The 22073-nt window shown below is 33.9% G+C and overlaps 1 protein-coding gene across 1 annotated transcript in view; it reads left to right on the top strand.

The window, feature by feature from the left end:
- Positions 1-22073, top strand: part of ERICH1 (glutamate rich 1) — a 93617-nt gene that overhangs the window by 54968 nt on the left and 16576 nt on the right. Inside the window, exon 4 of the mRNA XM_043986845.1 lies at positions 20832-21203. Coding sequence (XP_043842780.1) covers positions 20832-21203 — 372 coding nt within the window. The remainder of the gene's footprint in view (positions 1-20831; positions 21204-22073) is intronic.

Raw genomic sequence — 22073 nt, 5'->3', positions numbered from 1 at the left:
TTGATTAAGGACAGTGGATATAAGATATCAGGAATATAGAATTTACCCATTACTATGAATAGTTAACATTTACATAGTGCTTTAAGATTTACAAATTTATATAAGTAATCTCATTTCATTTATTCCTATTACTATCCCTATTTTATAGGTGAGCAAACCAAGGCACAGGAAGATTAAGGATCACATAGAAAATGTGTTTGTCAGGATTCAAACTCAGGTCTTCCTAACTCCAAGTGCAGCCAGCATACCACCTAACCATATCTAAAAAGCTACAGCACAAGAAACTAATGTGGAAAGTCATGCAAAGCTCTTGCTCTCAATTATAATCAATAGCATAAAAAGACAACTTTATTTCCCTAATACTTATCATTGTGAACCAATATTTGATAAAAATAACCATTTGGGACCGTTCAGTATTTCTTCATCTTCCAACTAGTTGAACATCTAGGCTTGAGGATGAGTTTCTGGGCTTTTTCCACCAGAGGGCTCTCATCTTCTAGCTTGGTTCCATCAAGGACAATTCTGTCTACATGTATCTCAAAAAAGGAATCCTACAATCATAGAATGGTAAAGCTGGAAAGGATCTAAAAGACCTAAAAATCTACTCTAATCTCATTTCACAAATGAGTAAACTGAGTTTCAGAGAATGAAGGTTGACTTGCCCAAGATCGTAACACTGGTAAGTGGTTAAACTGAGAATCAAACCCAGGTTTCCAAGTTCAGTGGGGATTCTTTCCCTGTCTATCCTGTGAAATGCTATCTTTCATCCTGTTTCTTAGGAGTATTGTTTTGTATATTTTAGTGGACTAAATAAACCAGTAGACAGCATATAGCTTTGGAGTGAATAGCTTGAGTACATTTATTGATATCCCAATAGATTCCCTTTTTAACATGCAAGAAGATATGTGCTATAATTTTCATGAGAAGCTGAGTAGGGAAAATAGACCCTTGACAAAGAAACATCTTTTCTTTTTACTTTTAATAATATTTTATTTTTCCCAATTACATGTAAAGACAATTTTTTTTTTGGCAGGGCAATGGGGGTTAAGTGGTAAAGACAATTTTTAATGTTTATTTTTTTTAAATTTTGAGTTCCAAATTTTCTCTCTTCCTGCCTCACTCCCTCCCTGAGACAATAAGCAATTTGACATAGATGCAAAACATATAACCATATTAATTATGTTGTGAAAGAATACATATCAAAAGGAAAAACAAAAACAACTGCATTCAGAGTCCATCAGTTCTTTCTCTGGAGGTAGATAGTGTTTTTCATCATGAGTCTTTTGGAATTGTCCTGGATCATTGTATTGTTGAGAATATCTAGGTCATTCATAGTTGATTATCTTACAATATTGCTGTTACCATGTACATTGTTCTCCAGATTCTGCTCATTTCACTCAGCATCAGTTCATATAAGTCTTTCCAGTTTTTTCTGAAATCTGCCTACTCATCATTTTTAATAGCATAGTGAAATTCCATTAGCATCATATGCCACCTCTTGTTCAGCCATTCCCCAGTTGATGGGCATCCTCTTGATCTCCAATTCTTCACTGCTATAAAAAGAACTGCTATAAATATTTTTGTATAAATATTTCCTCCCTCCCCCTTTATTATCTCTTTGAGATATAGACCTATTAGTGGTATTGTTGGGCTAAAGTATATTCATAGTTTTATAGCCCTTTGGGCATAATTCCAAATTGTCCCAATTTTCTCACATTCCATCCAACATTTATTATTTTCCTTTTCTGAAATATTAGTCAATTTGATTGATAGGTGTGAGGTAGTGCCCCGAGTTGTTTCCATAGTAACTGAGAGCATTTTTTCATATGACTATAGATAGCTACGATTTGTTTTTTCTGAAAACTGCTTGTTCATATCCTTTGATTATTAATAAATTGGGGAATGACCTGCATATTTAAATTTGATGCAGTTCTCTATGTATTTGAGAAATGAAGTCTATCAGAAACACTTGCTGTAAAAATTATTTCCAAGCTTTCTGCTTTCCTTCTAATTTTGGCTGCATTGGTTTTATTTGTGCCATTTAATTTCATGTAATCAGAATTGTCCATTTTACATCTTATAATGCTCTCAATCTCTTGTTTGGTCATAAATTTTTCCTTTCTCCATAGATCTGACAAGTAAACTATTCCTTGTTCTCCTAATTTGCTTAATAACATCACCCTTTATGTTTAAATTATGTACCCATTTTGATCCTATCTTGGTATATGGTGTAAATGTTAGCCTATACGTAGTTTCTGCCATACTGTTTTCCAATTTTCCCAGCAGTTTTAATCAAGTAGTGAGTTCTTGTCCCAAAATCTGGGGTCTTTGGGTTTGTTAAGCACAAGATTACTATGGTCATTTACTACTGAGTCTTTGGTGCCTATTCAATTCCACTGATCTACCACTCTCTAACCTAGTCAGTACCAGATAGTTTTGATGATTACTACTTTATAATACAGTTTGAGATCTGGCATAACTAGGCTATCTTTCTTCACATTTGGTTTCATTGATTCCCTTGATCATTTGACCTTTTGGTCTTCCAGATGAATTTTGTTATTATAGATAGATAGATAGAAATTTGAATTGTCTGTCACTGAATAAGCAAATTTATTTAGGTAGAATTGTCATTTTTATCATATTGACTCAGTCTACTTGTGAGCAATTCATCTTTCCAATTGCTTAGATCTAACTTTATTTGTGTGAAAAGTGTTTTGTAATTGTGTTCCTGGGTTTGTCTTGGCAAGTAGAATCCCAAGTATTTTATATTGTCTATAGTTATTTTAAATGGAATTTCTCGTTTTATATCTCCCTGCTGGACTTTGTTGGTTATATATAGAAACACTGATGATTTATATGGGTTTATTTTATATACTACAACTTTGGTAAAGTTGTTAATTATATCAGCTAGTTTATTAGTTGATTCTCTAGGATTCTCCAATTATGCCATCACATCATCTACAGAGTGATAGTTTTGATACCTCAGTGCCTATTCAAATTTCTTCAATTTTTTTCTCTTATTGCTATAGCTAGCATTTCTACTATAGTATTGATTAATAGTAGTAATAATGGGCACCCTTGCTTCACTTCTGATCTTATTGGGAAGATTTTTAGCCTATCCCCATTATAAATAATACTTGCTGATTGTTTTAGATAGATACTACTTATCATTTTAAGGAAAGCTCCATTTATTCCTATATTCTCAATGTTTTTAATAGGAATGGGTGTTGCATTTTGTCGAAAGCTTTTTCTGCATCTCAAGATAATAATATAATTTGTTTTTAATTATAGGTATGCTCAATTATGCTGTAGTTTTCCTAATATTGAACCAGCCCTCGTGCATATTTCTTATGATGTATTGCTATAATCTCCTTGCTAGTGTTTTATTTAAAATTTTTATATCAGTATTCATTATAAAAATTGGTCTATAGTTTTCTTTCTCTGTTTTTGCTCTTCCTGGTTTAGATATCAGCACCATAGGGGCGGCTAGGTGGCGCAGTAGATAAAGCACTGGATTCAGGACTACCTGAGTTCAAATCTGGCCTCAGATACTTAACACTTAACTAGCTGTGTGACCCTGGGCAAGTCACTTAACCCCCATTGCCCTGCAAAAAAAATATATATATATATATACATATATATATATATATCAGCACCATATTTGTGTTATAAAAGGTATTTGGAAAGACTCCAACTTTGTCTATTTTCTCAAATAGTTTATATAGTATTGAAATTAATTGTTCTTTAAATATTTGATAGAATTCACTTGTTGATCTGGCCCTGGGGATTTTGTTCTTAGGGAGTTCATTGATGGCTTGTTCAATTTCTTTTTTTTTCAAGTTGGGTTACTTAAGTATTCTATTTCCTCTTCTGTTAATCTGGGCATTTATATTTTTGCAAATATTCATTCATTTCATTAGACTGTAAGATTTATTGGCATAAAATTGGGCAAAAAAAGCTCCTAATTATTGCTTTAATTTCCTCTTCATTGGTGGTGAATTCACTCTTTCATTTTTGATACCGGTACTTTGGTTTTCTTCTTTAAAAAAAAAATCAAACTAATGAATAGTTTATCTATTTTAATGTTTTTTTCATAAAACCAGCTTCTAGTTTTATTTATTAGTTCAATGATTTTGTTTTAATTTTTTAGTCTCTCCTATGATTTTGAGGATTTCCAATTTGGTGTTTAATTAGGGATATTTAATTTGTTCTTTATGTGTTGTTGTTTATTTAATTGCACACACAATTCCTTGATATGCTCTTTCTCTATTTTATAGATATAAGTGTTTAGAGATATAAATTTTCCCCTAATTACTGCTTTGGCTGCCCATACATTTTGGTATTTTGTCTTATTGTTGTCATTTTCTTTAATGAAATGATTGATTGTTTCTATATGTTCTTTTTTTTTTTTTTTAGGGCAATGGGGGTTAAGTGACTTGCCCGTAGTCACACAGCTAGTAAGTGTCAAGTGTCTGAGGCTGGATTTGAACTCAGGTACTCCTGAATCCAGGGCTGGTGCTCTATCCACTCCGCCACCTAGCTGCCCCTCTATATGTTCTTTGACCCATTCATTCTTTAGGATTAAATTACTTAGTTCCAATTAATGTTTAATCTATCTTTCCTTTATTCCTTTTTTTGTTTGTTTTTGTGAGGCAGTTGGGGTTAAGTGACTTGCCCAAGGTCACACAGCTAATGTCAAGTGTCTGAGGCTGGATTTGAACTCAGGTCCTCCTGAATCCAGGGCCGGTGCTCTATCCATTGCGCCACCTAGCTGCCCCTAATCTATCTTTCCATGGCCCTTTATTAAATGTAATTTTTATTTCATTATGATCTGAAAAGGATGCATTTAATCTTTTTACATTTAATTGTGAGGTTTTAATACTCTGATACACAATCAGTTTTTGCATAAGAGCCAAGTACCACTGAGAAAAAGGTACATTCCTTTCTATCCTTATTAAGTTTTCTTAGAGATCTATCATATCTAACTTTTCTAAAATTGTATTCACCTCCTTAACTTCTTTCTTGATTATTTTGTAGTTAGATTTATCTTGTTCTGAGTAATGGGAAAAGTTGAAGTTCCCCACTAGTATAGTTTTACTGTCTATTTCCTGTTGTAACTCATTTACCTTCTTTAAAGATGTGGATAGTGTACCATTTGGTGCATATATGTTTAGTATTGATGTTACTTCATTGTCTATGGTACCTTATAGCAAGATGTAGTTTCCTTCTTTATCTCTTTTAATTAGATCTACTTTTGCTTTTGCTTTGTCTGAGATAATGATTGGTACTCCTGCTTTTTTTTTTTTACTTCAGCTGAAGCATAATAGATTCACATGTGTTTCTTGTAAAGAACATATTGTAGGATTCTGATTTTTAATTCACTCTGCTATCCACTTCAATTTATGGGTGAATTAATCCCCTTCACATTCACAGTTATTATGGCTAACTTTGTATTTCCCTTCCTCCTGTTTCTCCCATTTATTCTCTCGCTCTCTCTCTCTCTCTCACTCTCTCTTGCTGTCGCTCTCACTCACTCGCTCTCGCTGTCTCTCCCTCCCTCCCTTTCTCCCTCCCTCTGCTTCTCACCCTTTACCTTTTCCTTTCTGCCTCTCCCCCTACCTCTCTTTTTCTCTTTGTCTCTCTCTCCCTCACTCCCTCCCTCCTTCCCTTTTTTCCTCACTCCCTTCCTCCTCCCTAGTGTTTTGGGTATGACTACCATCTCCTTCAATCTGCCTTCCTTTCTATAAACCTCACCACATTTCTTGTCCCCCTCCCATCCTACTTCCATATAGGGTAAGATAGATTTCTATAACGAGCTTATTATGTATAATTTTCCCTCTTTCAAACAAATTCACTGAGAGTAAGGTGCAAGTGATGTTCACCTTCTTCCTTTCTTTCCCTCCACTGTAATAGGTCTTTCATGCCTCTTTGTGTGAAATAATTTTCCCCTTTCTACCTCTCCCTTCCCTCTTCTCCCAGTGTAATCCTCTTTCTCACCCCTTAATTTTTTTATATCGTCCCATCAGAGTCAACTTATACCTGTACCCTCTGATTATGTATAATTCTTCTAACTGTCCTAATAGTAATACAGTTCCTAAGAGTTAACCTTATTGAATAACTTAGATTTTCTCTTTCCTGTTAATCTTATTGAATAACTTAGGTTTTCTTGTTCCTGTTTACCTTTTTTATGTTTCTCTTAAGTCTTGTATTCAAAAATTGAATTTTCTGTTTAACTATGGTCTTTCATCAGGAATGTTTGAAAGTTCTCTAATTAATTGAATATCCATTTTTTGCCTGAAGGATTGTGCTCAGTTTTGCCGAGTAGATGATTCTTGTTTGTAATCCAAGCTCCTTTACCTTCTAGACTATCATATACCAGTCCCTCTGATCCTTTAATATAGAAGCTGCTAAATCCTGTGTAATTCTGACTATGACTCCACAATATTTTTAATTGTTTCTTTCTGACTGCTTGCCATATCTTCTCCTTGACCTAAAACTTCTAGAATTTAGCTATATTCTTCCTGGGAGTTTTCATTTGGGGATCTCTTTCAGATGGTGGTTGGTGGATTCTTTCAATTAATATTTTACTCTCTGGTTCTAGGATATCAGGACAGTTTTCCTTGATAATTTCTTGAAAGTTGATGTCTTGGCTCTTTTTTTGATCACAGTTTTCAGATAGTCTAATAATTCTTAAATTATCTCTCCTAGCAATTTGGAACTATGCCCAAAGGGCTATAAAGCTGTGCATACTCTTTGATCCAGCAATACCACTATTAGGTCTTTTTCCCAAAGGGATCATAAAAAAAGAGAAAAGGACCCAGATGTACAAAAATATTTATAGCTGCTCTTTTTGTGGCGGCAAGGATTTGGAAATGGAGGGGATGCCCATCAACTAGGGAATAGCTGAACAAGTTGTGGTATATGAATGTAATGGAATACTATTGTGCTGTAAGAAACAGTGAGCAGGCGGATTTCAGAGTAACTTGGAAGGACTTATATGAACTGATACTGAGTGAGATGAGCAGACCCAGGAGAACATTGTACACAGTATCAACAACATTGTGTGTTGATCAGCTGTGATAGACTTGGCTCTTCTCAGCAATGCAATGATCCAAGATGTTTCCAAAGTACTCATGATGGAAAATGTTCTCCAAATCCAGAAAAAAAGAACTGTGTCATCTAGATGCAGATTGAACCATACGATTTCTGCCTTTTTTGGTTTTGTTTTTTGAGGTTTTTTTTCCCCCTTTTGCTCTGATTCTTTCACAGCATGACTAATGCAGAAATATGTTTAATGTGATTGTACATATATAACCTATATCGGATTGCTTGCTGTCTTGGGGAGGAAGGAGGGAGGGAGAAAAATTTGAAACTAGAAATCTTATGGAAACCAGTGTTGAAAACTATCTCTACATGTAACTAGAAAATAATAAAATACTTTTATTATTAAAAAAAAGATCTCTCCTAGACCTATTTTCCATTTGTTGTTTTTCCAATAAAATATTTCATATTTTCTTCTTATTTTTTCACTCTTTTGATTTTGTTTGATGGATTCTTGATATCTCATGGAGTCATTAGCTTCCACTTACCCAGGAATTATTTTTTTTTCAGTTAGTTTTTGTACCTCCTTTTCCATTTGGATAACTCTACCTTTTTAAAGAGTCATTTTCTTCAATGAATTTTTGTACATCTTTTTCCATTTTTTGTGCTTCCTTTACCAGGTTGTTGACTTTTTTCATGATTCTCTTGCATAAGTCATTTTTTTCCCAGTTTTTCTTTTATATTTCCAATTTGATTTTTTAAAATACCTTTTGAGCTCTTCTAATTCTTTTTAACACTGAGAACAATTCATATTTTTCTTTGAGGTTTTACATATAGGCATTTTGGCATTGTTGTTCTCTGCTTAGTTGGTGTTTTGATCTTCCATAGTAGCTTTCCCTCATTAGGGTTTGGGTTTGTTGTTTTGTTTTGTTTTTTGCTCATTTTCCAGTCTATTTTGGGACTTTAAAAATTGACTTCTGCTCCTAGGGAGCACTGTCCCAAGCTTCTTACTCTGGGGGCCTGTCCTCTGGCCTGCTGCACCAAGGTCTGTGTGTCTTGTGGCTTACCTGCTGTGCTGGGAACTGAGGGCCTCCAAGCTGACCCTCTGTGCCACTGGCCTGCTATGCTAAGGCCACCTCAGTTGCTGATCTGTGCTGGGATCAGGAACCTCCCACTGGCTTACCCAGATACTGCCAGGACTGGGCTGCACTCCTCTTTTGCCCAATGAAATAGACCTTTCTTACAGTCCTAAACTATTTTGGGTTGGAAAATTGTTTCACCCTATTCTTTTGTGGGTTCTGCTCCTCCAGAATTCATTGTGAGGCTTGATTTAGAGTTCTCTGGATTGAAATTTGAGTCTTTTCTCTGCTATTTTGGCTCTGCCTCCAATAAACATCTTTTCAGTGACATGAAGAAAACAAGGATGGGGGCAGCTAGGTGGAACAGTGGATAAAGCACCAGCCCTGGATTCAGGAGGAACTGAGTTCAAATCTGGCCTCAGACACTTGACACTTACTAGCTGTGTGATCCTGAGCAAGTCACTTAACCCTCATTGCCCCCCCCCAAAAAAATGTACCTATAGAATTGTAGAACCTCCTTATTTCATAGCATTACGAAATGATGAACAATTCAATATGTTAATTTTTTATTTGAGAATAAGAGGACAGATGTACCATTTCTCTAGATTTGGTTCAAATGCTTTACGTATTTGTTTTGAATCTTACTGAATCCACATTCCCTTGGGTTTTGGCGGGTAGGAAAGTCTTCCTAGGGACTATATTATATTTGGATTTTTGTCTTGAAACAGCAGGAGGTGGGACAGGATCCTAGAGCTAAGCTTAGCAAGGGATAGCTGAAGAACATGTATTAAAAACTGATATCAAGATCTAGAAGTGGAGATGACAGTTACAGTGGGACTCAGGGATCTCAGAGACTAAAATCATAGGATATCAGAAGAATAAGACTTCTGGAGCTATGTCAAATTGTCTCACAACCAGATAAAAACAAAGAGATGTTCTTATGTTCAAGGGTTATCCTTGCCCATCGATATCTCCTCCTTAAGTCCAGGAACCTGGTAATAACCCACAGATGTAGATAAACTACATTGATTTGTAGACAATACAAGCTTTCTAGCCTCAAACTTAATCTGCAAACTTGTATTATCCATTTGTTGGAGACTAATTACACTTTACTTTTTTAAAAGAGAAAAACCTTTGGATAATGCTTATGCTACTAGTATACATTTTCCAAAAGCAGTTTTTAAATTGTTTATACATATAAGTTAAATTACAAATCTTCAAAATGTTATTCATACACAAACAAATTTTGAGTTTCCTTTGAGGAAATAATCTCTAAACAGGTAGATAGTTTGGGTGGCAGAAACCTATCATGGTTAAATATTCTTGAAACAATTTGTTGTATATTGAAGTAAGCAACAGCTTAAGTTGCCCAACTATAAGAAAAGTAAGAAATGTGGTAGAGAGTCAAAGAGCAAATGTTTTTTAAAAGTGCTTCAGGTAATGAAACGTTCTTAAAATTAATTAGTTCCATCAAAAATCTATTCTCAGGAGCAACCTACTGCAATATTATAATTAGACAGTCTGGCATCTGATAGTGAGATGGTAATTCAAATTCATCCTAATTATGCCTAATTACTAATCAAGGAGGCTAAAAGAGTGACAAACCCAGTTGCATTTTAATAAATCTATGGGTTCATAAAATGAATAGTATCAAATTTGGGGGGTCAACAGCAGTGTTGGAATAGAAGGGCTCACAACATTTTCTGAGTTTTAGGAGGAGTTATTCTAAAGCCCTAGGTTTCAATCTATAAGCATTGAGCAAAATGATAGGCCTGTTATTATATACCTAGAGTCATTATCAGTAGTTTTTTGATGAGTTCTACAAGATCAAGATTGGTCATTATAATTAATTCTACTGTTTATAGTGCTTTCATTTACATTATTGAAATCATTATATATTTTGTTCTTCTGGTTCTACTTGCCTTGCTCTACCTTAGTCATTTGAAAAACTTTATTGTTTTTATTTCCATTTTTATCTATTAAGTATTTTTTATTAATAAGTATTTTAAAATTTATCTGTTCCACTACCCCTCTGTCCTGAACAAATTAAAAAATAAAATAAAGTTATTTGCATGGCTGCATAGTTTGACAAAACAAATTACTACACCAACCTTTTCCTATACACACACACACATACACATATACATATACATATCTGTATTTTAAGATCATAACTTCTCTGTCAGGAGATGAGTGGTGTGTTTCATCTCCATCCTTTTGGACCCATTTATCATTGTCTTGATTAGAGTTCTAAAATCTTTCATATGTATATATATATATATATATATATATATATATATATATATATATATATATATAGTCATTGTATAAATTGTTCTAGTTCTACTCACTTCTGCTGAGTGAATTTTTCCCTAGTTAACTTATGTTTTCCACTTTGTCAAACACTGGATTATTGAGTACTGTTGTTTCTGAAACTCCCTTCTCTAGTCTGTTCCATCAAATTATCTCTTTGTTTTTTAACCAATAAGAGATAGCAGATGGTTTTGATTACTGCTACTTTATAATATAGTCTGAGGTCTGGAAGTGTAAGTCCCTCTTCATCTTTACTGTTTTTCATCATTGTCCTTGAAATTCAGGATCTTTTGTTTTTCAAAACGAATTTTTATCAAGCTCTGTAAAGTATGCTCTTGGTAATTTAAGTGCTATACCATTAAAATATAAATTAATTTTTATAGTATTGTCATTTTATTATATTAACATGGCCTCACCATGAGCGCTGACTAGTCCTCCAACTAATTAAGTTCTTTAATGCTTTAAGGTGCACTTTTTAATTGAATCTATATGTCTTTTGTATACTTACAGAGAATGATCCCCAGATATTTTATGCATTTTATAGTTATTTAAAAAGGTATTTCCCTTTCTATTATTGCTTCTTGTGTTTTGTTATTATATAGAAATGCTGTTGATCTTTGAGGATTTCTTTGTAACCTGCAACTTTTCTGAAGCTGTTAATTGTCTCAGTGTCTTTGTTGATTCCATAGCCTTTTTCAAGAGAAAAACCATATTAGCACACAAAGATAGTTTTATGTTCTTTTTGCCTATCTTCATTCTTCTAATTCCTTCCTCTTACCTTATTACTATTTCTAGCATTTCCAGAACTATATCAAATAATAATGGGGAGAGCAGGTCATAGTAATTTAACAGCATATGATGCACAAGATCTCCTCACTGCCACCCTCCTTCCCTTAACATCCCTTCTCAGTTATCACTTTCCCCAATCTTTTTACATTTTTTCTATATCTAAAACATTCAAACAGATTGATAAATTAGAAAAACAAGTTAACACTTAGAGAATCTTTAACCCACTAAGAGCATCTTTTTAATCTTGTTATAGGGATGGAAATGTGATGTTGGTAAGAAGCTATGTCTTTATATCCTCTTGCTGCCATCTGAGAAGATAAAGTATTTGATGAATAGGAAGTTTGAATGACAGATCATTTTTAAACAGAAATTTCTTTACCAACTTACAAATCAAAATTGAAAAAATAGCAATATGATAAACACAGTTATATTCTCTATTTTACTAAAACATTGCTATTTGATATTCTATATTATATATAGCTTTACTTATTTGATTAATATTTTTTTTTTGCGGGGCAGTGGAGGTTAAGTGACTTGCCCAGGGTCACACAGCTGGTAAGTGTCAAGTGTCTGAGGCCGGATTTGAACTCAGGTACTCCTGAATCCAGGGCCAATGCTTTGTCCACTGCACCACCTAGCCCGCCCCCTGATTAAATACTTTAATCCCATTGAATCTCATTCACTTGCTCCCTTTTTTTGTTGTGTTCGTTTTTGTGGGGCAATGAGGATTAAGTGACTTGCCCAGGGTCAAACAGCTAGTAAATGTTAAGTGTCTGAGGCCACATTTGAACTCAGGGCCTCCTGTATCCAGGGCCAGTGCTTTATCCACTGCACCACCTAGCTGCCCCCCTACTTGCTCACTTTTTGTATAAAGCATATGCGTTGATCATTGTATCTTCAAAGAAGTAAAACATACTTAGTTAGCCTGTAAGAAAAATGGCATTACTTTAACTTGTAAATGACTTCTGAATTACCTTGTAATAGTACAGACTAGCTTTTGTTTTTATGTGTGTAAGCTAAGCATTACTGTGAGAAAATCTTTTTTAACTGAAGTGTTATTATGTAACTTGTGGTTTGAGTATGAACATATGCATACTATAATTACTAACATGATTGTATTGAACTAGAGACAGTAAAAACAAAATGTCTACAACCAAAACTGTGACAATTGTCAAATATAAAAATCTGTGATAAATCCATAAACTCCACTTTCCCTTAAATATAGCATAGATTTTTCTTTATGCTGATATGAAGTTTTAAAAAAAGTCGCAGTTTTTAAGCTGAATATACATACAACTAATTATGTTACCTAGCTACAGAAATTTCTTAAACAAAATTTTTTCTTAAGCAAGCAGCAGAAAAAATATAAAGCTGGAATACAATGTGATCCCATTAAAGAAAAATATTCTATAAAAAATATTTATTTTATCAAAATCCTAACCATTTTTAAAGATCTAATAAGAGGTCATGTCTAAACTTCTGTCATTTATTATCTGTATTATACATGTGGTATTTATTTACTTACCCTGCTTTGTTAGGTTCTTTTTCATCTTCATATCTCCCTCATAACTCCGGTCCACTGCCTCTTATCTCCCTAAAACCTTTTCTAATCCCCCAGCTGTAAGTCCCCTCCCCACAAAAATTTTATTTGTATTTTGCATTTATATATTGTCTATGTAGTTATGTATGTACTTGTTGTAGCCTATGCTAGATTCCAAGTTTTTTGAGGAGAGGGACACCTTTATTTTTGTCTTTCTGATTTCCATACCTGGCACAAGGTAGAGCTTTATAAATGTCTGCTAGGCAAAGAATTGATTTTCAACTAGATTAACCATCTAGTAGCCAGAGTTACAATATCAGGGTTCATTGCATGCCCTTACACACCTAATATAATGTTCATAGTCGATGTCTATTAAATATTTCTTTATTGACTGATTATCTCTACTTCACCTTTCATCACTTCACTTCTCTAAGCCTGTTTATACACCAGTTAAGATGGCAATATTAATGTTTACATCACCCATATCACAGGGTTGCTTTGAGTGAGGCACTTTATCACCTGCTAAAGTAATATATAAAAGGGAGTTTTTATAGCAAAAAAGCTCATGGAAGAAGTTATATTTTAATTGAACTTCTAAGGATTGAATGTATTCCATCAGGTGAAGAGTATATGAAAGAAAAGAAAGATGAGAAAACTAAGTTTCAGAGAAGAATTATATAAGACTGTAAAAGTAGCTTAGATATAGGTTAGGGAGGACCTTGAATGTCAGGGTAAGGAGCTGAAAGTTAATTTGACATGTGATGAGGAATCATTGAAGACATTTAAGTAGAAGAATAACATGATCTGGCCTGTTCACTGGGAAGATTAATCTAGCGGCAGTATAGGACAGATTGTAGGGAGTAGGAAGAGCAGTAGTAATAGGAAGAGCAGTTGGCAGTCAGTTGTTCATTTGAGACATAATAATGATGCTAATGCATTAACAACTAGAAGTCTGAATGGAGAGAGGGGGTTAACCTAAAAGATATTGTAAAGTTAGAGTCTATGGAATTTAGTGCATGTGGGCACTCAGGCAGAAAGTAAAGGCAAAGATAGCACTTCATATTTGAGCCTGGACACCTGGGAAAGTGCTGGTGCCAGTAACAGAAACAAGCTAAAGAATAATAAGAGCAATTTGGGGGAAGGGGGATTTGTTCAACTTTGATAATATTGACTTTAAGACTCCCCTAGAAGTTAACATTCTAGCTAGAGGAAGTGGACATGGAAGAGGACATGATAGTTTTGTCCAAGTATTGAAAGGCTATCATGTGAAATAGAAATTAAATTTGGCCTCAGGAAGAACTTGGAATGAACAATGGAAGAAGTCAGGAAGATTCAGATTTGGACTCGATGTAAGGAAAAACCTATTAACAACAAGAGCTATTCAAAAGTAGATTAGACTGAGGGGCAACTAGGTGGTGCCAGAGGGGCAGCTAGGTGGCACAGTGGATAAAGCACGGGCCCTGGATTCAAGAGGACCTGAGTTCAAATCCAACCTCAGACACTTGACATTTAGACACTTAATTGTGTGACCCTGGGCAAGTCACTTAACCCTCTTTGCCCTGCCCCCCCAAAAAAAGTAGATTAGACTGCCTCAGGTGCTAGGGGCTCTGCCTTTACTTATACCTTTGGTCTTCCAGCCAGGGCTAGACTACCTAATTGGTTGTGTTGTTAGGAGGATTCATTGTTTTCACATTAGAGTTGAACTTGACATGGCCACTTAGGTGTTTACTAACTCTTGAGAGGTTATTATTCTTGATAGTGACATTAAAATATATTGTATTTACAGCAGAGTTAGCCACCAAAATTTGTTAAATACTTGGTTTAGGCAAATCAAGCTAAGCAACTCAGATAAAGGTTAGTACAAAGCACTTTGAATACCTAAAGTAATAAAATAAGGAAATGATTGATATTAATATCTAAAATAGAATAAAGGGGAAAGAGTATTCCTTCTTAAGGTCAAGCACATATCTGTAGCAGATTAAGGTTTGACTCTCACTAATTTTCAATCACTAATTTCAATATCTATGAGAAATATAGGTATGTAAGAACTTTCCTTTAAAGCATTGACATGGATTCACAACTGAATTCTACCAAATATTTAAAGAATATTTGGGAAAATAGGCAAAGGAATCCTGCCTAATTCCTTTTATGACACAAATATGGTGCTGATATTTAAACCGGGAAGAGCAAAAAAAAAGAAAAACCACAGACCAGTTTCCCTACTGGGTTTCGATGCAAACATTTAAAATAATATACTAACAAGGAGATTACAGCAATATATCACAAGAAACATAAACTGTGACCAGGTGGAATTTATACCAGGCGTGCAGGGCTGGTTTAATATTAGGAAAGCTATCAGCATAATTGACCATATCTATAATAAAAACAATAGTCATATGATTATCTCAAATAGATGCAGCTTTGGACAAAATACAACAACCATTCCTATTAAAAACACTAGAAAGTATAGAAATAAATGGTTCTTTCCTTAAAATAAGAAGTATTTGCCCAAAACTACCAGCAAGCATTATCTATAATGGGGACGAACTAGAAGCCTCCCAGTAAGATCAGTGAAGCAAGGATACGTATTAGCACCATCATTCAATATTGTAATGGAAATGCTAGATAGCAATAAGAAAAAAAAAAAAGAAATTGAAGGATTTTGAATAAGCAAGGAGGAAACAAAACTACCACTCTTTGTAAATAATATGATGGCATAGTTATAGAATCCTAGAGAATCAAATAAAAAAATATTTGGAACAATCATCAACTACAGCAGACTTGCAGGATATAAAATAAACACAGAAATAAATCATCATCATTACTATATATTACCAACAAAGTCCAGCAGAAAGAGATAAAAAGAGAAATTCCATTTAAAACAACTATAGACAATATGAAGTACTTGGGAATCTACCTGCCAAGACAAAGCTAGGAATTACATAAACACAATTACAAAATACTTTTCACACAAATAAACTCACATCTAAACAACTGGAAAATAATTTAATTGTTCATGGGTAGACTGAGCCAGTATTATAAAAATGACAATTCCACCTAAATTTTCTTATTCAGTGCCATACTAATCAAATTACCAAAAATTTACTTTATAGTTAGAAAAAGTAATAGCAGAATTCACCTAGAGGAAAAATTCAAAAATATCAAGGAAATCAATGACTAAGAAGGTGAAGGAAGGTGGCCTACCAGAACCAAATCTCAAACTGTATTACCAAGTGATAATAGAGTGGCTAAAACATAGAGTGATGGATCAGTGGAATAGATTAGATAAACAATACAAAGTAGTAAATGATCATAGTAATCTAGGTTTTGACAAATCCAAAGATCCAAGCTTTTGGGAAAAGAACTCATTCTTTGACAAAAAATTGTTGGGAAAACTCGAAAGCAGTTTGGTAGAAACCAGGTATAGACCAAGATCTCACACTGTATACTGATATCATAAGCAACTTAGGGAAACAAGGAAATTTTTACCTGTCAGATCTATGAATATGGGAAGAATTTATGACCAAAAAGATAGAAAGCAATACAGGATATAAAATAGATAATTTTAATTACATTAAATTAAAAGATTCTTGCATAAACAAAATGAATGCAGCCAAGATTAGAAGGAAAGGAAGAAACTGGATGGGGGTGGGGGGGAGGGGGATGGGTACAGAAAATTTCTCTCATAAAGGCCTTGTTTCTCAAATGTATAGAGAACTGGTTCAAACTTATAAGAATTTAAGTAATTCCCCAGTTGATAAATGGTCAAAGGATATGAATAGGCATTTTGCAGATGAAGAAATCAAAGCTATCTATAGTCATATAAAATGTTCTAAATAATTATTAGAGAAATGTAAAGTAAAACAACTCTGAGGTACTATGTCACACCTATCAAATTGGCTAATATGTCAGAAAAGGAAAATCACAATTAGAGGGGATGTGGAAAAATAGGGACACTAATGTACTGTTGGGGGAGTTATAAACTAATCCAACCATTTTGGTGAACAATTTCATAACATGCCCAAAGCACTGTAAAACTATGTATATCCTTTGACCCAGTAATAACACTACTAGATCTGTATCCCAAAGAGATCAAAGAAAGGGAAAAGGACCTATTTGTACAAAAATATTCACAGCAACTCTTTTTGTGATAGCAAAGAATTGGAAATTGAGGGAATGCCTATGAATTGAGGAATGGCTGAATAAGTTGTGATATTTGATTGTGATGAAATATTATTATGCTATAAGAAATGACAAGCAGGATACTATCAGAAAACCTGGAAAGACTTACACAAATTTATTTGAAATGAAGTGAGCAAAACCAGGAGAACATTGTACGTAGTAACAGCAATATTGTAGGATGATTGACTGTAAATGACTTAGCTATTCCCAGCAATACAGTGATCCAAGATAATTCCCAAGGATTTATGATGAAAAATGCTGTTCACTTCCAGTGAAAGAAGTGATGGAGTCTGAATGCAAATTGAAGCATAGTTTTTAAACTTTTTTTATTTATTTTTCTCTGCAGTTTCTTTTGCAAATATCTAATATGGAAATATTTTGCATGACTACACATATATAATCTATATCAAATTGTTTGCCTTCTCATGGAGTTGTGAGGGGAGGTATAGAATTTAGAACTCAATTTTTTAAAAAGAATATTAAATTTTTAACATGTAATTGAGAAAAAATGAAATTTTAAAAAGAACAGGAAAAAATAAATATTAGCTTAATACTAAAAAAAAAGACTGTCATGCAAATGTGCACAACCTATCCTTTAATGTAACTAAGTAACTTACCTATTTGATACTACTCCAATTTCAGTGATGATCATTATTTAGTAAATGTTTTCTAGGTTGATAAAAATCTGAACAGTGTAATGAAAAATATCAATAAAGAGAAATTGAAATATTTTCCTAAAGAGAGTTCTTAGTAATTATAGAAAATATGGCCTTTTCAGTTTATAGTAGAATTTACCTGAAGCTGCAAAGATTATTGCCCTACACCTAAATTTAGTTAGAAAATGACAAGTCAGGAAGAATATTTCAATCTTTTTTCCCATTAATCTAATCCTTGCCTTTTTCTCCTAAAAGTTTATTCCTCACTACATTTCACTGTCAGTAAATCTTTTATTCATGGATATGAATTCTCTTAGTGCAAAATACAGTCCAATCATACCTTCCCCTCCTTGCCATCAATGTTTGTATAATCATTTCACTGGAGACTGTTCTCTAAATCTTTTGAGTATGCTATGGGTACTTATACTTTTAGTACTGATATTGTCCATTTTTCCATTTTGCTTTTCCTATATGACCCATCTATCTCCTTTACCAATTATACTTTTCCTGAATGATCTCTTTAAAATCATTTCTTACACATAAACAATCACTAAAAATATATTGCAGGGGGCAGCTAGGTGGCGCAGTGAATAGAGCACTGGCCCTAGAGTCAGGAGTACCTGAGTTCAAATTCGACCTCAGACACTTAACACTTACTAACTGTGTGACCCTGGGCAAGTCACTTAACCCCAATTGCCTCACTAAAAAAAAAAAAATTAAATTTAAAATATATTACAGTCTGATTATTCTTAGCATTCATATCTCCATAGCTCTTTGTGTCTTCAGAGATGATAGCATTCCATGTTTTGTAATCACATTAGCATCATCTGAAGATTGGTGCAAAAAATATAAGGCTTTGCGTCAAAATTATTCAGAATCATTAAAAGCATTGTACAGTTTCTGCAACGCAATACATCCCAGTTCTTTTTCTTCTTTTAAGTTCTAGTCTCTGAGTATTACAGAATCACAGAAATGTAACATTTAAAGGGAACTTGGTGACCGTATAGTCCAGCTCCTAAGCAGTAAAGGATTCCCACTATACTATATCCAACCAATATTCATCCAGTCCTTTCTTGAAGACATCAATGAAAAAAGCTTATAACCTACCAAGTCAGCCTATTCCTCCTTGGAATAGGTCTGATTCTTAGCAAGTTTTCCCTGATCATAAGCCAAAATTTGCCTCTTTACAAATTCTACTAATTTTTCCTAGTTCTTCCTTCAGAGTCCAAACAGACCAAGTCCTTTTTCCATGTCATAGTCTTTCATATAATTAAAAACTATAACACTAGTAAGAATAAGAATGATAGCAAACATATATAGTACCTTCTAACCTACTGTATGCCAGGCATTGTGGTAAGTACTTTAAAATACCATTCTCTTCTCCAAACTGAGCCTTTTGTTTCTTTCAATTGTTCTCCCTGGGCAGCTAGGTGGCGCAGTGGATAGAGCACCAGCCCTGGAGTCAGGAGGACCTGAGTTCAAATCCGGCCTCAGACACTTAACATTTACTAGCTGTGTGACCCTGGGCAAGTCACTTAACCCCAATTGCCTCACACCCCCCCCCAAAAAAAATTAAATTATTCTCCCTATGTCATAGATTTGAGGCCTTTTAGGATTCTGTAACCAGGTAGATTTTTTTTAAGTTTTTTTTTTTTCAAATTACAATATCTGTTTAGATGGACAGCCTGTATGTTGTTTTTATATCTTGGACAGATACTAAAATGGTCAGTGAGTTGGGTCCAAAATTGAGTAGTTTGTAGATGTTACAAAAATTAATTTATAAAAATAATTTATAGAAAGTGTGAAAGTTCATTTAAGGCCCTCAGCTTTTCCCTGAATCAAAAGGAGAATCTTATTTTAATGCCACAATTCTTCTGGTGTGAATGTGTGACTGAAAGTCATGAAAAAGTATAGTCCTCAAAGAATTGAAATTGATTATTATCCACAGGGCAATGGAGAAGTGAGTGGTAAACATGAACAAACTGCATCATATTACAACCTAGGGATTGCAAAGAAGGATGTCATCAGTGAAGTGTTTGAGACAAAGAGGTGGGCTTGTCACAGGGTGATTGAAGGATAACGAATTAATTGTTTATATCTATCACTGGTATCTTTATGATGCCAAGAGAAATCAGGGAGGGAACTCATCACATTGGATGAATTGCAGAAAACTTAGAGAAATGTGCTGAAAAATATCTCACACTGGCTGGGCAAACATAGACAATTTGCATGCAGGATTGGAATTCACACAGTAATGAGATCCATTTGAATATTACATTCATATAGCACCAAAATGGGAGATCAGTGGCCTTTTAAATAGTTTTCAGTGAGATAATTGTCTAGCATGTGATGCTTTTTGGTTATTACTTATTAAACTAATTTTCCTAAAATAAATTACTCATACTAGAAAAAAGAATAGATTTTATTATATTTATAACATTAATACTTTAAAGATAAGTCCATGAACCAGTTAGAGGGACCCTTATAGACCATCAGTAAAACCTAAGCTAGACTTTGAGAAGCCCTGAGTTACAACAGTTGAGAGTGAAATGTATAAATATTCCCCAATGAACCAAATATATAAACACTTATTTTGAAGCAAATTATGTACTACAAGGTAATTTTATGAAATGGTATGGTGGAGAATAGACCAAAGAGAAGACAATAAGATGATTGATACAAAGGATACCAGACAAAGCTAAAGAAAGAGAACTTCCATTTAACACTGTAGTGATGAAATGGTTTTTTTCTTCCAGTATTTTAGGCCATTTGATTTGTTGTTCTTGGTCAGACCTATAATTTCATTGGTATGGGGAACTCCAAGTTAGGAAATCCCTTTACTAATGTGGATTGGCATTTGCTCTACAACTTAAGAATCTTAGAGAGTTGCCTAGGACACTGATTGTAAACAGAATCAATAATTCAATTAACAAAAAATAGTCCCTGCCCTCAAGGAGATCACAATCTAATGCTGAAGATAACAAGCAAACAAATATGTGCAAACAAGTTATAAATATGATAAACAGGAAATAATTAAAAGGGGGAAGGCGCTAGAAGTAAGAGACCTATAGCTAGATTCAAACCCAGGTCTTCTTGACTCTTAAGACTGGCTCATTATCCATTATGCTATACTGTCTCCAAGTCTAGATAGATGATTTACATTAGTGTGGACCAAGATGTTTGTTACAATCTTGTTTTACTGATTACTGCTTCATTTTAATGCTTTTACAGAAGAGAATCCTCAAGAGCCTCCAAAGAGAAGAAGAAGAAGAAAGCAGAAACAAAAGAATATTTTGCAAAATCCTCACACTGTCCATGTAGAACAAACAGAATTTGAGAAGAATAAGAGGAATTTACAAGAAAAATTACAGCCACAGCCGACAGATGGTACACAAATAAGCAAAAATAAAAAAAGGAAACTGAAAAAGAAACAGCAAAAGGAAAGGAAGAGAGCAGCTGGCCTACTAACAAAAGCCACTGGCATCAGTTTTACATACCAGCCTGAAAGCAACAGTGAAGGAGAAGATTTTAAAGATACCAATGAAAAAGCAGATGGCATCCTAGACTTCTTGCAGGCAACACAAGAAATTTATTTCTCTGACAGTATGTTCTCTTCTATTTCATCTTTAGAATAATGGTTTGGAATTTGGAAAATAGGCAGTGTTATTTATATGTTTCTCCATAGAATATTCAAAATAAATAAATAGTAGAGACAAATTTAGGATATTTTAATTCTTCCAAACAAATATATCTGTACTTTGGCTACTGGCGGCTCAAGATATATTTAATGGAGTGAATTGAAGTCAGCCTCAGCAAAATTCTTAAGAAGGATAATATTCACAAAACAAATCAATAGTTCCATTTTAAGATAGGTGGTCATCATTAACTCTGCTCCTTTATAAAGTAAATACAAATAAGAGAATTTGGAAAATTCTGTGATTTTTATTTTCCTAAGTTCATTGGAAGTAAAAGTACTAATAGTTTGTTCCTCTATCTTCTCTACCTACTTAATATTTTTAGCATGCCTTTATTGAGCACTTGCTCTATGCATAGGAGTATCTAATATATGAAAGTGAAATCATTACAATTTCTTAATATTAATGATAATGCCTTATATCTGTATAGGTCTTTAAATCCCTGCCCTTGGAGGGTTTTTTTTTTTAAGGGGTGATCTATAGGAGCCAGTATGGGTTTACTAGAGGGAAAGTTATTCTAGATTAATTGAATTTCTTCTTTTGATAGTTATGAGACTTAGGGTATGCTATTAATATGGTATATATTGACATGGTTCAGTCTTGTCAGTCTCTCGTGATGTGTCATGGACAAAATGGAGAGTCAGAGACTAAATGATAGTCATTAGATGGATTTAGCTATTTAAACAACCATACTTCGTGTTTATCAGTGAATAAGTGTTATTCTGAAGAGAGTCCCCAATGATTCATCCTAATTCAGCATTTTTATCAATATCTTTAA

This window comes from Dromiciops gliroides, chromosome 2, assembly GCF_019393635.1.
Source record: "Dromiciops gliroides isolate mDroGli1 chromosome 2, mDroGli1.pri, whole genome shotgun sequence".
NCBI lineage: Eukaryota > Metazoa > Chordata > Mammalia > Microbiotheria > Microbiotheriidae > Dromiciops > Dromiciops gliroides.
The sequence above is the reverse complement of the archived record's forward strand: the minus strand, read 5'-3'. Positions and strand labels throughout refer to the sequence as shown.